Raw genomic sequence first — 14,157 nt, 5'->3', positions numbered from 1 at the left:
CACTACTTTCAAAACAACCTCGTTATTATTTATTTATTTATTTAAATTGGATCAAAGATTCTTTAAATTCTATAGTGCTTTACGACTTTCAAAAGTTTCACACACGATTTCATATAATCCCATAATAACCCTTTTTTCCCCTCCGCCTTTATTGCCTCTCCCCTCTTCCCTCTCCTCACTCATAGCCGCTAGTTAAAACAAACTTATTATTTAAAACACTCAAAAGATAGGCATTAATCACTACGTAACGTCTTAAGAGGTCTTCAGTATTCACTGTAGGATGTCAGACCTTTCGAGGTTAGGAAAAGGGAAAGTAAGAAATACTTAAATTCACCAAGTTTAAAATCTGCTTCACCCAACAAGTCACGATGCTCCTTTAATGGTCTGAGCACATGACCACTACACTGGTTCTAAGTTACTGCATGTCATAAAGAGGCACCACCTGTGAGGTGGGCCTGTATCACGTGAGTCTGCCTTATAGCAAGGTGTTTTTGGTAACTCATTAATTCAGCCCCTTTGTTGGTCCAAGAAGGGGCTCTATGAGACCAAAATTCACTCTAGAGCTAATAGTGCTTGGAATGCCTCTAGCATTGTTTTCACTTTTTTTTCAAATGATAAATGACCTTAAGAAATCAAAGTCAAGTAACCTATCAGTAAGGGATTTATTAAATAAATGATGCTCTCTTCATATAATTAAAAACCAAGCAGCTAAAGTTTTACAGTTCTCAGCCCTGGACAAATAACAGAATCATCTAATGATCATTTAAAATATACCAATGCCACGGCTCCACCCCAGTTTCATTGGTCTTGGGTAGGGTTTGGGCTTTTTTAAAACCTATCCAGGTGATGCTAACAGGCAGCTAGGGTTGAGAATTACTGAGGTGAATCTATATTAGCCAACATGGAAATCTCTCCCAGGCATATTGTTATATGAAAAAGAAAGCCATAAGACATATCTATTAATAAAATTCTGTGTATGTATGTGACTTCACGATAGATATGTGTTTGGATGTGGTCTCTTTCCATTTTACACTATTTACTTATTCATTGCTTAGACTTTTCAAAATGAGAATGTGCTCGTGTCTTTTACTTATTTAATTTTTAATTTTAAAAATCTATTTAGAGAAAATGTGAATTGGTAGGAAAATGAGGCAGCACATGAAAATACAGGAACTCCCAAAATATACCACCTGTCCTTTCTCCCCTTCTCCTTCCTTCTGTTCCTTTTTGTCAATGAGTACAAAAGTAAAATACACAAAATCCCATTTCTGTTCTATCTACCCAACACCTCCTATTTCCAATATCTGGGATTGGGGTGAGGGAGGTGGAGGAAGTGGAAGGGGTAGAGAGATATGGTTCATTCATTCATTTATTCAGCAAACATTTATTGGGTTCCCAGATAGGCCCATACTAGGTGCTGGAAGTAACAGCAACAAACAAGATATATAAGCCCTCATGGTTATCATGGATATCATCCTGCCCTCGTGGAGCTCTGTTACATGTAACAAAGAAACTTAATGTAGTGGAGAGAAGTAAGAAAAGACTTCCCGAAGTGGAGGTAGACCTTCATCTTGGGAGAAATAGCGGCCACTAGAACTTTAAGAAGAGGAGTGGCATGACCACGTCTGCATACTTACGTGTCTCTATGGCTTCGAGTTGTGTCAGTGACCATGGGCCATGCCCATTTCCCCCTGTACCCCAACTTAAGGCCACTAAGAGAGAACATCCATCGTCTCTCATCCGAGGTGAATAGGCTCTTTACAAAACTAAATTAGAGCTTGCTACAAGAGCAGAGCATTGACTAAAGGAATCTATCTTTCAATTTTCCATTATCTGTTTGCCATCAAATAAGATTAAGCGTGAAATGTTACCTCTTGCTGAGTTTATTGATTGGGCTCATTTTTCTGCCCATCTAACTAGATGAGCCTGAATACGGCAGATACACCTGTTCAGAGTTTACAGTTAAGAAAGCCCATTGTATGCAATAAATAACTCGCAAAATGCTTGGCTTTGTGGGAATGGTTACTGCAACTAGTAGAGTCTCTTGGAAGAAAATATATCTTTGTAAACATAGCAGGTAGGCGAGCACATCCAGGGTAATGGGATGCTTCACTGTACTTCACTTACTTAACATGAAGGTCAGTTTTAGCCACTTATAACCAGGACACTTCCGCATGGTGAGAAATTATCTAGAAGTAATTCTAGATAATTACAGAATAATCCACACGTGGATTTCTATTTGATTGCTTTGGGAAGTATACACCACAGACTATCTAAACCCCATCCTTCAAGAGTTGAAAATTAATTCTCTAGGTAAAGTTCACCAGAAAAACATGAGAAAGAGAAATTATATCTAACACTGTCCTTTTCTAACCCCAATGCATCTATGTGGACATCAATATGTGTTACCTCCTACTATCAATGTGCTATTTTTAACTTATAATGTTCAATCTTTGCTCAAAGTAAGACATATGATTAGTGTTTTGAGGAACAGATTTGCTCTAATTTAAAAGAGAGGGGTGGAAATGTTCTAGAAAGGGGAAAAAATCCGAGCTCTTTATAAAACATATGCAAATTCCTTGAAACTGCTTTATAAAACAAATTTAAATTATGGGCTTCCCAGTCAACATTTCCAAAAGGCCCTCTCATTCTTTTTTAATTCTTTTCAAACTAAGCAGTCTCCATCTGAGAGCTGGACCCCTCTTTTCTTTGGTCTGTCTGCAACACAGGAGCCACTGAAATGGCATATTAACCTTCATGTAGGTTGGAGCAGTTCTGGGTTCTCTGGGTTTGCTACTCTGCAGTTATGGGTCACATTATCCTAATCGATCCTACTGTTATCTAAAACTATTAACTTGGTATAGGGATTAAACAGTCACCTAGGTGACCACTCTGCTGCCATGTTAACCCATATATGACACGTGTGTGTGTACGTGTGTGTGTGTCAAGGCTGCGTGTAATGCTTCTAAAAAGTTCAGATCATTGAAGTCTTGTTCTGTGACTCTCAAACTTGTTTTCACTCCCAACACACCTGACAAATGAGACACTTCAATCAGTAAAAATGGTTCTAGGGAGGGGGTTGGGAGACACACACTCACTCACTGTGTCCGTCACATGAAAAGCTTCTGAGGTAGTTTTGATAGCCTACACACCCCCCAGGGCATGAGGAGAGAGGGTGTAAGCCCCGCCCACACTCAGGGTTGACAATCACTGGTTTAGTATGGCATTCAGTGCCCCAAGGGGCGAGGCCACAGGCCAGCTTCCGCCCCACACCCACCCCACAATGAAGTCTGGCTCCACCCCCTGCCCAATTCTCCACTGAAGTTAAAGGGCTGATTTTACCATTTGCCCCTGAGCTTTGATAGGAAGAGAAACAAAGATAGGGCAACATTCCTTCCCTCTAAAGAAAAGCAGGACCAGCTACACACCACAGCAGAGGAGTTGCCCCTCACGCCGACAAGGTGCAGGATCTGGGGGGCTAAATGAACCTCCCCCCAATGCCTGAATCCCCTTAACAAAGACAAATCATTTCATTGCACCACAATTAGCGATCCCATGGAAAGCAGAATCCTCCTCTGACTTAAACACAGACATGTTATATGCAGATGACTGACAACACATGCATAGCTCCTTTCCTGAAACAAGGCTTCGATCAGGAGAATGGAGAGGGATACGAGGCCAGGAGAGGCTGCCACAGGAGGGCCAGACTGAAGGAAGAGGAAGATGGGCATGCCTGGGGGACTCTGTCTCCTTCACAATGTAGCCCAGGCAGATAACACACGGCTTTAACAGGACTGTCCAGAAAAAGAGAACTGGGACCTTTGGAGACTACTTCTGATTTCAGCCCAAATATTTTCTATACAATTTTAAACAGGTTCCAGCTACATTCTAAAAACCCCAATTAATGCTTATTGTTGAGCAGGACAATAAGTAAATTCATTAATCAAGACCTTGTTTACATCCCTCATGGTCAAGGTTAATTGTGTTTTTCCAAACCAAGATGCTCAACCTTCTGTGACTCCATTAATCCAGGAATAAGTGGCGCTATACTGATATCCAGCCATCGTTTTAGATACTATGGGTCATATGCTGTCCTGGAGGGGCCCAAGCGCCATAAAACTGTCCTAAATGTTTAATTTTATTCAGGTCATAGCATTTGTTTAATCAAATTATTATCTTTCAAAATGGAACTGTAAGCGAATCCCCAAAGCATTAATTTGCTAATCATTCCTTTGATAACTATTCTAATATTTCATGTCAGTCCTAGCATATGTGTTTAAACAGAATATATATTCACACATAAAGTGAAACATTTTCTATTCCAAGAGTGACCATCACCATTTCATAATTAATATCAGTGTGGAGTGCTGGCTGGAGGTCTCATATGAATCGTCAAAGTAAACTAAAGTAGCACAACAACGATTAAGTTGTAATTATCAATTCACAGTCATGTGGTTCCAGGTTCAGCTGGAAGATGGGCTGACCACTTACATTTTCTCACTTACTTGTAAAAGACAGATTTTTCAAGCCCCGCTTATTTGGTTCATAAATATATCTGCTTCCATATATTCAATGCTCATTCCAGGCGAGCATACCGGTCTTAGTCATGACATCTACCATAACCAACATCTCCTCCTGGCTAAAAGTCACCCAGTCCCTGTGCTTTGGTAAAGGGTGGCAGCCCCATTCATGTGCAGACCACAGTCTCGAGACTTGACCTATAGCCCTGGACTCTGCCCAGAGTCAATGGTATTGTAATTCTCCCACATGATCAAATAAGGTCCCTCCAGAGTTACCCAAGAATTGGCCAGTCAGTGAGAGAAGAACAAAGTAAAGAGAAGCCAGGTCTAGAATGCATAAAAACAAAACCTACCCTTCAGTTGGCCCGAGGTCCCCTTTGGCAGCCCAAGCAGACGAAGGACACGGTCAGGTCCTGGTGGAATCCTTCACCTGCATTATCTCATTAAATCATCCAACAACCTAACACAGTGTTAACATCCCCATTTTACAGATAAGCTGATTCTGCAGCAAAATTAATGTAAACAAGTTTTGAAAACCTCAACTGAGCAATTATCGCCTCCATCCCACTCCTCAAATCCTTGCCCACTTTTGGCACCAGACTCCAGGAAAGAGACAGGATTCACGGGAATTTCGATGGGATTGATGGGAACCAGAATTAGTTTATGAGGGGAGAGTAACAGGAGGGAGATGATCCTCACGAAAGTTTCCCCTTCCCTAAAAGTGGGCGTTGATGAGTTAAGAACAGAAAAGAGATGCTTTGGAGCATCAGGGGAGGGAGATCAAGTCAGAGAGGAGAAGAGAACTGGGAAACTGGCTGGAGCTGGACATCACCCCAGAGCTGAAAATGCCATGCGGCTCAGAATCAGGATGCTGGGAGAAATCCAAGATCCCAGGATGTTGGGGTAAACCTGGAGCTTCTGGTTCTGAATCTTGCCTCCAGGCAAGGGGTCAATTAGCCCAAGAGAAATCACTAACAACTTTCCAGTTTCCCTTGAAAGTTTCCAGAGATGGACAATTAGAGCACCCTTGGCTGCCTATTTCAATCTTGTGTCCTCCTCCCTGCCAAGGGGCTCTTCCTAACGTCTGGCTCAGATATCTCAGGCATTCCCTGACGCCTGTGTGTGACTCCTCGGCACTCCTTAGACACACAGAGCTCCTGCTCAGCAGCCTCCTCATCTGAGAAAATTTCATCCATCTGAAAATAGTCACTAAGGGGCCTCTTACCATTCTCTCCTCCAAACTTAGGGAATTCATACAGAAGCTGGGGGGATGTTACAGACGTGAACCAGACTAGATGGTCCCCCAAGACAGCTCCCAAAGCGGAAAGCTTTTGATTCGAACCCTTCTATTTTCTGAAGTAAGTTTTCCATCACTTTGTTCATTGTTGTCACTGTATCTGTCATCTGTCCAACTTCTCCATATTCTTTTAATATTTTTAAATCTAATATGCACAGAAACAGCTTCTCACAATATTAAACGAAGACTCATTAATTCAGAGTAAGCTGGAAAAGTCATGTCCCACTGAGTAAAAAATCAGAGTGAAAAGTATTTTCAATTTTTAAAATTATGTCTATTACAAAGGACTACATAACGGACGTTAATAAATAAAATGAGAAAGTTAATGAAAGATGAATTACAATAACTTTATGTTTATGGGACTTTATGCTTTCAAAATATTGTTCCATGTGTTGTTTTATTTTGCCAATTTTATTCAAAATGTAATCTATAGATAATAGATCATCCAACCTAAACCAAAAAGTCTCGAATTATCCTGCTAAATCTGAACTTTTAATTCAACAAGAATTACCTATCATTATTCTAAGTCTGCCTCAGAGCAGTCTGAATTAATGAGGTTCTGCTCTACTGTAGCTATCACAAACCTGACAACTTTATGGCCATCTTCTAGCCCAGAGTGTCACTCCCATCTACCCATTAGTAATAAATACTATTTCTCCACACAGGAACTTTTGTCATAACACAGCATCCCACGTTAAAGAAATTTCACCAAGTAAATTATCTTAAATCTCAAATACTATAGAAATGTCTGATCTGATAAATGAGCTAAGAGTTCATCAGACCCTCGAAAAACACTTGCTTTGCTTTAAAATAAGCCTCAATAAAGAGCATATCCCAAGATACTGAGGACCCAACATGTCACAGAAATTATCACCTTTCTGTTTGTTCAGAAAAAAAAAGTCACAATTAATCCAATTCATTCTTTTTAAAAATGGAACTAAATCAACACTTGTAGAAACCTAGACACAAACCCCTCTCTGTGAGGAAACTGTGGCCCTGAGAGGGTCTACGAGCATCTTCACCACATTCGCTTTCCTCTTAAACTTGCAGTTGGAGTCAGGACAATTTATTGTCTTTCCACAACGGTCAGAATTGCCTAGTGCCTTTACCTACCTTAAAAAGTCTTAAAATGTTAGCCACCATGATGGACACGGAGCTCGCAGCAGCACCTATGACGCCAGAAATCTTGTCGGGCTTGGTGAAAATGGGTGGATCTCCATTAGCACACTTCACGTCAGAAGCATCTTTCTCTATCAAAGCCTGCACGAATGTTAGTGACTGCTCCAAAGCGTAGGTGTCCCTGGAGCAGGTGTCGAGGATCCGGACACCCAGAGTGATATTGGAGAGGAGATCAGGGTCCTTATTAATCTGGTCAATTGCGTAAAGCATGGCCTCCAATCTGTGGATCCCTTTTTCCTTCTTCAGCTCCCCACAAGGCACCCCCCTCTCTCCCTTTGCGTGGACAGGAAAGAGACCTCCCAAAATGATGTCGCCATCCACTCGTATGGAATGGGCATGCTCTTGACTGTGAGCTCTTTGCGTCATCGTGAGGATCCAGTAGAACTTGGCAGTCAGGAGGAAGAAACAAGGACACGAGGCTGATCGCTTTCCCTCGAATACCATTTTCTCCACAGGTGGTGTTGCAATCCAAGACCCAAAGTTTACTCTTGCCACAGAAGAAGGGGGACCACCTGAGGCTGTACCTTCTGGAGGCTACCATCAGGGCCCATGGGGAAAAGGCTCTGTGGGTTTCAGCAGGTGTTCTTGATTTGAATGTCACAGTGAATTTCCATCAGACCCCAAGGTTCAATTTTATTTCCGTATAAAGTCAACTTGCCTGGAATGATGCAAAAATTAGAGGAACAGCTGAGGTTCTGATGTTGGGATGAGGTCACCAATTCACATCCTTGAAGTCAGCCGCGTAGCAGAATTATTCCTGGGAGGCCGGAAGCAAAAAAAGAAAGGGTTCAGTTCAAAGGGTCTACATTTTTCATATTTTAAGCCCTGTTTGCACCAACCTCTTTTTTATTGTTTAATTTTCCCTATTCAGTAAGAAACTAATTCTTTTTGTCCCCTTATGATTCTGAACACCTGGCTGCACTGCAGCTAAACAGAGATTGATGACACTTGTGGAGCAAGGGAAACAGAAACGTATCAGAAACTAGGTTGATTCTCCCAAATCAGAAAGCATTTTTATGTACAATTTCATTTCAATAAATCCAATTTCTGTGAAGGTAAAAATCCTGAGATTGATGGCATGAGTTCTTTTCAAATCTGTTTTTACTTTTTACAGCTGTCTGAATTTAGCATTTAAATTTCGTCCACAAAATCAGAATGAAAGGCTATTTTCTGTGATGTATTCAACAAGCCAGTCATTTGTTAATGACATTTTTGGTGCCTCAGATTTCCCAATGGGAAAAAGTGATTATTCAATCACAAAAAAGAAAAGAGAAAGGAATCCACCCAAGGAGCCCAAAATGTATAAGTTTTAGAGCTTGTGAAAAGATTAAACATAGAATGTCGGCTATTTTGTGTAAATTATCTTATTGTTCTCTGATAACAAAAAATGACTTGAAAATTAAACACATAGGGTAGGTTATGTGTGAAAATACTCCTATTACCATTGTCAGAGTTTCCTATTAATTTGTCGGAGTGGAAGCAATGGGTATGATTACAGTTCTGAAGCAAACGCTTCTTGATCCTAGAATCACTAGAGAAAATCAGAGCTAGAGGTCTATTGAAGAGCTTCTTAATTTTGTCAGACTCAGTGGGGAAAACAGTTATTTCATCAAGACTAGAAATAACCTAGAGTGAAAACATCTACAAGCAAATCTATAGGAAAATTTTATTCTAGGACCTTCACTGTTAAAGAATGCCATGAGATTCTTTCAAATGACTTTTGTGGAGGTTTAACTGAAAACAAGAACTGACTTCACATAAGGGAATCTGATGTTTGAAATGCACATGCGGTTAAGAGAATAAACAGCACCAACGTATTTTGGTAGGATAGTTAATCTAATGTTCATTGCTCACCTATTTATACATATGGGTTTGAAACCTGAAATTTGGACAACTCTCCTCTACCCTAGCCAACCAACATCTGGTTGTGCTTTCCATTCACTTGTTCAATTTCCAGTTCATAAAATTTTCGTTCCTCCCCAACCCAAAGGAAAGGATGGTGCCTCTCTAGAGGCCAAGTGAACATATATCCAAAAGCCTTCAGAGAAAGCTGCACTTTTTTCACTTTTAGATGAGGAAAGGGGGCTTGTTGTAGCCCACTGCCCGGGATTTCTGAGTATACACTTGGAGCACACTCAGAAATACAGTCCATGGCCCAGTCTGCTGGGACAGTCCTCATCTGCCTATGACAAGCATTTCCTGCCTCCTGGCACATGCTAAGCCCTGGATTTCCCATATTCGGCCTCAAAATACATCGTCCTTTTCTGATTTTTCTCATGACTTGACTAATATTCCATCACACGTGATTCTCTTAGCAGCTGCTTCTCCCTCAGAAAATCTGTGATTTGGCAACAGCCTGACCTCAGGCATTCCACAAAAGGAAACACTTAGAAAGTTAACTTGACTTTCTGTATGAAACCATTTAAGTGATGGACCATGGATTACACCAACCACCCATTAAGAGAAGGAGGATTGTGCTTTACAGTTTCACGAGGAAGACCAGTTAGAAGACAGTAAAATCTCATTAACTCTGATGACTAATTCAGGGCTTGTGACCAAGTCCACAGGGCTGGGCTGACCCTGAGCGTATCCTTTCTGGCAGAGCACAGAATGAATGGATACTCGAAGGAGAAATGATGAAGGGGAAAAGGAAGGGGACATGCCGTTCTTCAAGCCACCTCCCAAGTACTTAAAACACTTCAGAGAATAAATCGTTTTCAATTATAGACGACTATAAACTCAGTCTATCTGTTAATTACAAATCATCCTTACCTATGCTACTCACGTGGCATTAACCTAGTTCCACTTGTTGTACAGCCCTGGAGGTAGTAAAATTGAGTTTCTTTTAAAGGTATTCATGTCTGCAATACTTTTTAGTCTCTTTAGCATCTCATAGGTCTGTTTAGAGCTTTAAGTTAGGGAAAGATTGGGGAGTAAATAACAGAGAGACAGGAGTTAGTCTTGTTTAGGGGATGAATGCACTTAAATGAAAAACAAGAGGTACCATTTTGGTTGGGATTTACTGGGCAGTTTACTTGGATTTTTGCTTAAATTTCCTCCTTTGCAACACAGTATTAAAGGCACATAACCGCTCTGAAGCTCGGTTTTCTTGTCTGTAAAGGGATGCGACAAGGCACACACGGAAAGCGCGGTAGCTGGCTCGGTGCTCGGTAAACAGGAGCGATCGTTGCTAGTCTGCAACTCATTTTCCACTAAAGCACACCAACTTTTTCCGTATTTGCCCAGTTGGTGAGATTGTTACTAAAAACTTTTGTCACTTTGAAAGTAAAATCAGAGCTACTTACAAAATGTCGAAATACAGCAGTTATTTCAAACTCTGATACACTGTCATACAAATCAGACTCTTGATGACTGGAAGGCTTAGTTTCCCTTTAAAATTCTAAGGAAACGTATATTTGAAAGTTTGTAGAAACCTACATAAATCTGGTGGCATCGCATAATCTTGCAGGGCCTAATCTTGCTCTGGGGCAATTCTTGTGAGCTTTAATCTGAACTCATCCTAGTGGGTGTCAATGAATTTTAACAAAATGACCTTTTTGTGCTATCGAGCCAGATAGCTCTACTTCATGTTCTGTGCTTGATTTAAAATCAGTTTTTCTCTCAAACGGACCTTCCTCTGGGCTTTGACAGAAACCTCACCTGAGATGATGGACTTCTTCAAGGAGGCGTGAGGTCCACACTCCTGAAAGCGACCTCTGAGGGGAGGAGACACCTTCCACTATTTCTGAGCCCTCAGGCAGAGGGCTTCCAGGAGGCTTAACCATTAAATGCTCGCGCTCAGCCCTTCCTGTTCATTCATTCCCTCCCAGCTGGTCCTAAGTACACGGTAAATGGGTACCTTGTAGATCATTAGCACTTCCATTACCCACCTCCGTGGCCCGGGTCTGCTGGGGAGCAGGCCCCCCCCCCCCAGCTGGGACATGAGTCTGTGGCTCCCTCACAGGCTCTAGCTATTTCCTGAAACGCCAGGAATACGGACAGCTCCTCAAGGACCAGGGCCCTGAATTCTGCTGCTTTTTACCTTCTAGGTACCTTCTCTGAACCAAAGTCTCAAGCACCTAACGGAGTATCTCACTGAATTTTCATACACCAATCATTAGGTCTTGTAAATGAGAAAAAAAGGCTCCAAGAGGTTGAGTATGGCCCAAAGCCCTCAGCTAGTAAACGGCACCACGGTCGAAGTCCTCAGGACCTTCAGGTGGGTCCTGCCCTTTGAGAAAGCCCCCAGTCTCTGCAGAGGCTGATTGGGACAGCACAAGCAAGGGAGAAGGCCCTGCCCCTCCACTGAAATCTTTCAGAAATGTGCATATCTTTGAGCGTTAGCTCTTTAAGAAAAATAATGAACTAATTAGGAGGGGACAATCTGGGGGCATTTCCAGGGCAGGGTGATTTCTGAAGGTTTCAACGAGTTGAGAATATCAAATGTAGTTTGTCCAAACCCCTCTGCTTCAAATCCGGTTTCCCAGACAGCCTGACACCAGTGAGAACAAACCCACCACGCCATGTGGGATCTATCTGGGTCTGTCACCAGGTCTTCCTCCAGCAACCTGGCAAGTGCTTTTAAGACACGGTGTGGTAAAATCCTGACAGAGATAGCAATAGCCAAGAACTGTAATCGTTTTCTCAGAAAAAGGCCAAGCAGCCTCCCTCTGCTGTATTCCATTCAGCTCTTTAACAAATAGGTTAAGCTCGATATCGTCATCAATTCACAAAATTGCAAATCCGGCAGTTTTTCTTGAAACAGCCCACGTTTGCAGCTCTTTTTGGTTGTTTTAGAAAATGCATCCTATTTGCTTATCATCTCCTATGCCACCACAGGTATGCACAGCCCTGGAATCTTGGTGGGGACAGAATGAGGATGGGCTAGACAGAGACTCCCCTGGCAACAGAGGCCTGGAATTGGATCCTTGTCTGACAGTCGCTGGCTGGTGACACTGAGCACGTCACTTCACCTCTGTGTGCTTCCATTTCCTCATCTGTGAAATGAGTGAGATGGACCATATAATCTCTAAGGTGTCTTCCAGCTTCCTGTTCTGAGGTTCTATTATTTAATGATAAGGAAATATGAGATTATGCTCAAAACACCAGAGCAAGGCTTTGCCAACTGAACACAATAAATGATTTCGTTTGCAAGCTGAGTGGCTTTTCCCCATCGGTGAGAGAGGGTTGTAAAAGCTCTTCTCTACAAGCAGGCCCCATATTAGGAAAATCTGTTACACGAGAAGCTCAATTTACTAAACAGATAAATTAGAAGGTGATTATTTGCATTACAAAAGAATTCACCACAGGTTTCCTTTAAATAGCTAAACCCCCTGTGCATTTAAAATGCAATCTGAGATTTTTTTTAAAAAAAGAGGCAAAAAAAATGCAATTTGATTTAGAATTCAATTTGCACCATTTTTTTCAATAACACAGCTATTGCATAAAAAGACCACATTTAAAGTAATGAGAAGCGACTTTTATAGTATGTATGTAGAAGAGGGAAAGGGGCTGAAACAAACATTTACTGAACGCTACAGCGTGCCTGGAGCACGTTACCTCATTTGCATTACAAGATACACCAGTGAGGTTGGTATCACGGCCCCCATTTGGTATATAAGGAACCTAAAAACAGAAAGATTATATGAATGTGTCTAAAATCTTGGGCCGGAACTCAAATGCAGGACTGTGATATGTTCTTTCCCTTACCCCACACCCCTTGGGTGCAGCAGACCATGAAGAATGTCAAGCTGACCCTGATTTGATGATGTGGACTGTGAGTGTGGCATCCTAGGTTCTGAGAAGTACCCCCCAGTACTCACTCCATGGCACTGGGCAAGTCACTTAACCTGGGATCAGTTTCTTTGTTTCTAAACTGAGGAATGACTTCTGGCCACCTCCTACGGTTGCGAAATGAAATGATATATGTCAAAGTACTTTATAAACTGGCAAGTGCTATAAGAATGTACAGGGAAACTATCGTTTAACAATCAGTCCCGCTGGGACTTCCCTAGTGGTGCAGTGGTTAAGAATCCGCCTGCCAATGCAGGGGACACGGGTTCAGTCCCTGGTCTGGGAAGATCCCACATGCCGTGGAGAGACTAAGCCCATGCACCACAACTACTGAGCCTGCATTCTAGAGCCCGAAAGCCACAACTACTGAGCCCACGTGCCACAACTACTGAAGCCCGCACACCTAGAGCCCGTGCTCCGCAACAAGAGAAGCCACCGCAATGAGAAGCCCGAGCACCGCAATGAAGAGTAGTCCCCACTCGCCGCAACTAGAGAAAGCCAGGGCGCAGCAACGAAGACCCAACTCAGCCAAAAACAAATAAATATATTTATTTTAAAAAAAATCAGTCCTACAATTCAAATATTTTACTGGTGTACTGTGCTTAGAAGACCCTAAAAAAACACTTTCCCATCATACACAGGGCTGGTCAGACCTTAATAAGTCATGCGTCCAATAAATCAAAGGGAAAACTGGAAAGAAGGATGCAAGAGGAAAAGTCAATGGAAATCAACATCTGGCTGGAAAGCTGAAGTTCATGGACACTTGGAGCACCCAAAGGGCTGTTCTGAAGAAAGTGGTGACAAGATATTCTTCTGTAGTGAGAAGAGGACAATAGGATGCCTTCCTAAGTTGTATGCAGGACAAGATGCAGAGCTTCTACCACTACGGCTCATTACCACTAGAAAAGTTAGCCAGTAAACAGCCAGAAGATTTCTATCTGCAGGGATACCCTTGCCTGGAAAAATATGTGCTCAATAATTTGCACATATTCCTCTTCAGCCTCTCCTACATCTTCCCACTTCTGTGCACCTGCTCCCTCCTCCCCCAGACCTGGATCTCCCCCCTCCCTCAGGGCTGATGTGTCCTACAGGTCAGAACCTTAAGACCTGGTTTCCTGTTACCGTGGCCCTCCCCAGGGAGTGAGTAAATTCATCAACAGGTGTCACAACCTGAAGATGCATTACTGTCATCCCCAACTGGAACATCTGCATTTATAAGACCATTTCCAGGAGATCCATAATTTCTTTACCAAAGAAATGTCTCTAATAGTGGTTAAGACTGGCACTGTAACAAACCAAAGCCGGGAGTTATCATAAGTCAGGAGCCTCTCAAATCCATCCCATGGCAATGCCCACCACTCAGAAGGC

General features: G+C 42.2%; 1 protein-coding gene across 1 annotated transcript in view; it reads right to left on the bottom strand.

Moving 5' to 3' along the window:
- Positions 1 to 7,440, bottom strand: part of GRM8 (glutamate metabotropic receptor 8) — a 749,540-nt gene extending 742,100 nt beyond the window's left edge. Inside the window, exon 1 of the mRNA XM_060155979.1 lies at positions 6,931 to 7,440. Within this exon, the coding sequence (XP_060011962.1) occupies positions 6,931 to 7,440 (510 nt within the window). The remainder of the gene's footprint in view (positions 1 to 6,930) is intronic.
- Between the last annotated feature and the right edge of the window lie 6,717 nt (positions 7,441 to 14,157).

Source organism: Lagenorhynchus albirostris, chromosome 8 (assembly GCF_949774975.1).
Source record: "Lagenorhynchus albirostris chromosome 8, mLagAlb1.1, whole genome shotgun sequence".
Lineage (NCBI taxonomy): Eukaryota > Metazoa > Chordata > Mammalia > Artiodactyla > Delphinidae > Lagenorhynchus > Lagenorhynchus albirostris.
This window is presented reverse-complemented; position numbering and strand designations above follow the sequence as displayed.